The sequence below is a fragment of the Aplysia californica genome, unplaced genomic scaffold (assembly GCF_000002075.1).
Source record: "Aplysia californica isolate F4 #8 unplaced genomic scaffold, AplCal3.0 scaffold00668, whole genome shotgun sequence".
Classification (NCBI taxonomy): Eukaryota; Metazoa; Mollusca; class Gastropoda; order Aplysiida; family Aplysiidae; genus Aplysia; species Aplysia californica.
In genome coordinates this window covers 370180-372356 of record NW_004797938.1, presented here as the reverse complement: position 1 = coordinate 372356, position 2177 = coordinate 370180, and the positions used below count along the sequence as shown (strand labels likewise).

Below are 2177 nucleotides of genomic sequence, written 5' to 3'. Positions count from 1 at the left end.
ACACACACACACACATACACACGCACACACACACACACACACAAACAGAAACAAAAAACACAAACACACCCGCACTAACAGAGACAGACACACACACGTGCACGTGCGCACCCGAGAAGCGTAAGACGATAGAGGAGAGCAAATGGACAAGCCAAAAACTTCAGTTTTAGTAGAGGTTTTAGGGCGCTCTCCACTGCATAAGGTCATATGAGCGCCAAGGGGTGGATGTCAGAAGAGAAGTCCAAACGGGGAATCAGGCTCACTCTGCTCACCTCCCTAGCCTCAACAGTACAAAGTACGAAGTCTGCTTGTACCATCAAGGCACCCCGGAAATAGTGGGTCACAAGAGAGTGACAAACATACAAAACACATGCAATACAAGTAGATTTCTAAAGGAAAATGACGATAGTAAGAAGGAGGAAAGAAAAAGCAGCAGTTCCCCCTATGTTGTTCCGGCACTGTACGAGCATGGCATTGATTACTCAGCCTATTTACAATTCTACTGTGCATAAGAACATGTTAATACCCCCCCCCCCCTTTTTTGGGATTGGCACTTCAGTCAGTAGCACTGCCGTTGGGGGGGGGGGGGGAACAAACAACTAACATACCTGTCTGCTCCAAACGCCATATTATTGTGCAGTCTTCTGTCATGTATTGTGTAAGAATGGACACACAGCGAGGTTGCAACTAGATCTGTAAGTTCATATTCCGAACTTGTACTCTGACTGTGGCATGTCCAAACCTGAGGACCGAAAGAGAGAAAGACAACTGCCGCGTAACTGTAATTATTGTTTTTGTTTTAGTAAGTGTTTTACGGCACTACCAACACAACTAGGTTATATAATAATATGAGAATAGAAAATTAGAAGTGTTATTAGAGTCACAGCATTTCAAGTTCAATTTGATGAAGCAAAGCAGAGGTCATTTGAGACTAATAGTGCACAGACCAGCATCATTACCGAAACCGATCCGATCCAATCCGACCAGATCATGCATTTGACCAACAGGCATCTTTTACTTAGACCCGCTATTCGTAACCTGCAAGGCTTTCCAGCATGCACGGAACCCTGGAAAGGAGAAGCTATCAAACACCTATTGTCCTGATCTCTTCTCCTTTATTGTGTTTGTCATTCTCTCGAAACACCTCTAATCTTCGATTACCTTATAGTGTTGCAAGTGCCGCGAAACTCCTACTAAAACTATACGAACCTCAGAAACAACGGGGATCTCCCGAAAAGGCTCTCAGTGCAAGCTAGTGCGCACCACGAATCTTCTTCATGTCGCATAATAACATTTCGTCTTCCTGCATCAACTGCATGGGCTCATCCGACCCGTGCGATGCAGAATGAGGGAAAATCTTGCCTGTGCACCAGCTAATAGATCTACAGCTAAGGATGCGCCATACTTTTCTTTTTAACGGGAAACCAGACTTCGGAGCAAAGCTCACCCTATCCATCGCTACGCTGAATTAAGCTGTTACCGGTATTATTAAGCAGGTTTTTGATGCAACGTTGTCGTTTGCTCTCTTGTTTGATTTTTGCTTTTCATCACTTTGCAGCAAACTTTGCTTCTTTTTATCATTACAGTAGAGAAGTTTGTGATGAAGTAAAGTAGTTAGTTTTAGTAGGGTTTACGGCACTCGCAACGCATAAGGTCATGTGAGCGCCAAGGGGTGGATGTCAACAGAAAAGTCCTTACAGGGAATCAGACTTACTCTGCTCACCTCTCTAGCTTCGTCAGCACAAAGTCTGCTTCGACTATCAAGGCACCCCGGAAATCGCGGGTGACAAACATACAAAAGAAGTAGAGTAAGAATGATAAGATAATAGTAAGGATTAGCAAAGAAAAAGCAGCAGTTCCCTGTTGTAGATCAGGCACAGTTATGAGCGTGACATTGATGAATCAGCCCATTTACAATTCTACTGTACATGAACGAGAAATGTTCCCCCTTTGGGAATGGCCTAAGGACACTTCAGTCAGTGGCACCGCCTCAAGGGGTAGAAGTAAAGTACACATTCATACCTTTTCCCTCTTTCATCTAAGCTGAACAAGCTTTACAAACAGCATGCATATATTTAGACATAAAGGTTTTGCGTTTGTTTTTTGTTTGTTTAGTATAGGGTTTTACGGCGCTCGCAACTGCATAAGGTCATATGAGCGCGCGGGACACACCTAAT

The 2177-nt window shown here is 43.9% G+C and overlaps 2 protein-coding genes across 2 annotated transcripts in view; one reads left to right on the top strand and one right to left on the bottom strand.

The window, feature by feature from the left end:
• LOC101846532 (cell division cycle 20.2, cofactor of APC complex) overlaps positions 1 to 742 on the bottom strand; it is a gene marked incomplete at its 5' end in the record, with an annotated part of 10282 nt that extends 9540 nt beyond the window's left edge. The window contains 1 exon segment of the mRNA XM_013088006.2: positions 609 to 742. Coding sequence (XP_012943460.1) covers positions 609 to 628 — 20 coding nt within the window.
• Positions 743 to 1308: 566 nt separating this feature from the next.
• Positions 1309 to 2177, top strand: part of LOC101863931 — an 8224-nt gene continuing 7355 nt past the window's right edge. The window contains exon 1 of the mRNA XM_005108210.2: positions 1309 to 1482. The gene's annotated coding sequence lies outside the window, so the exon portion shown is untranslated. The remainder of the gene's footprint in view (positions 1483 to 2177) is intronic.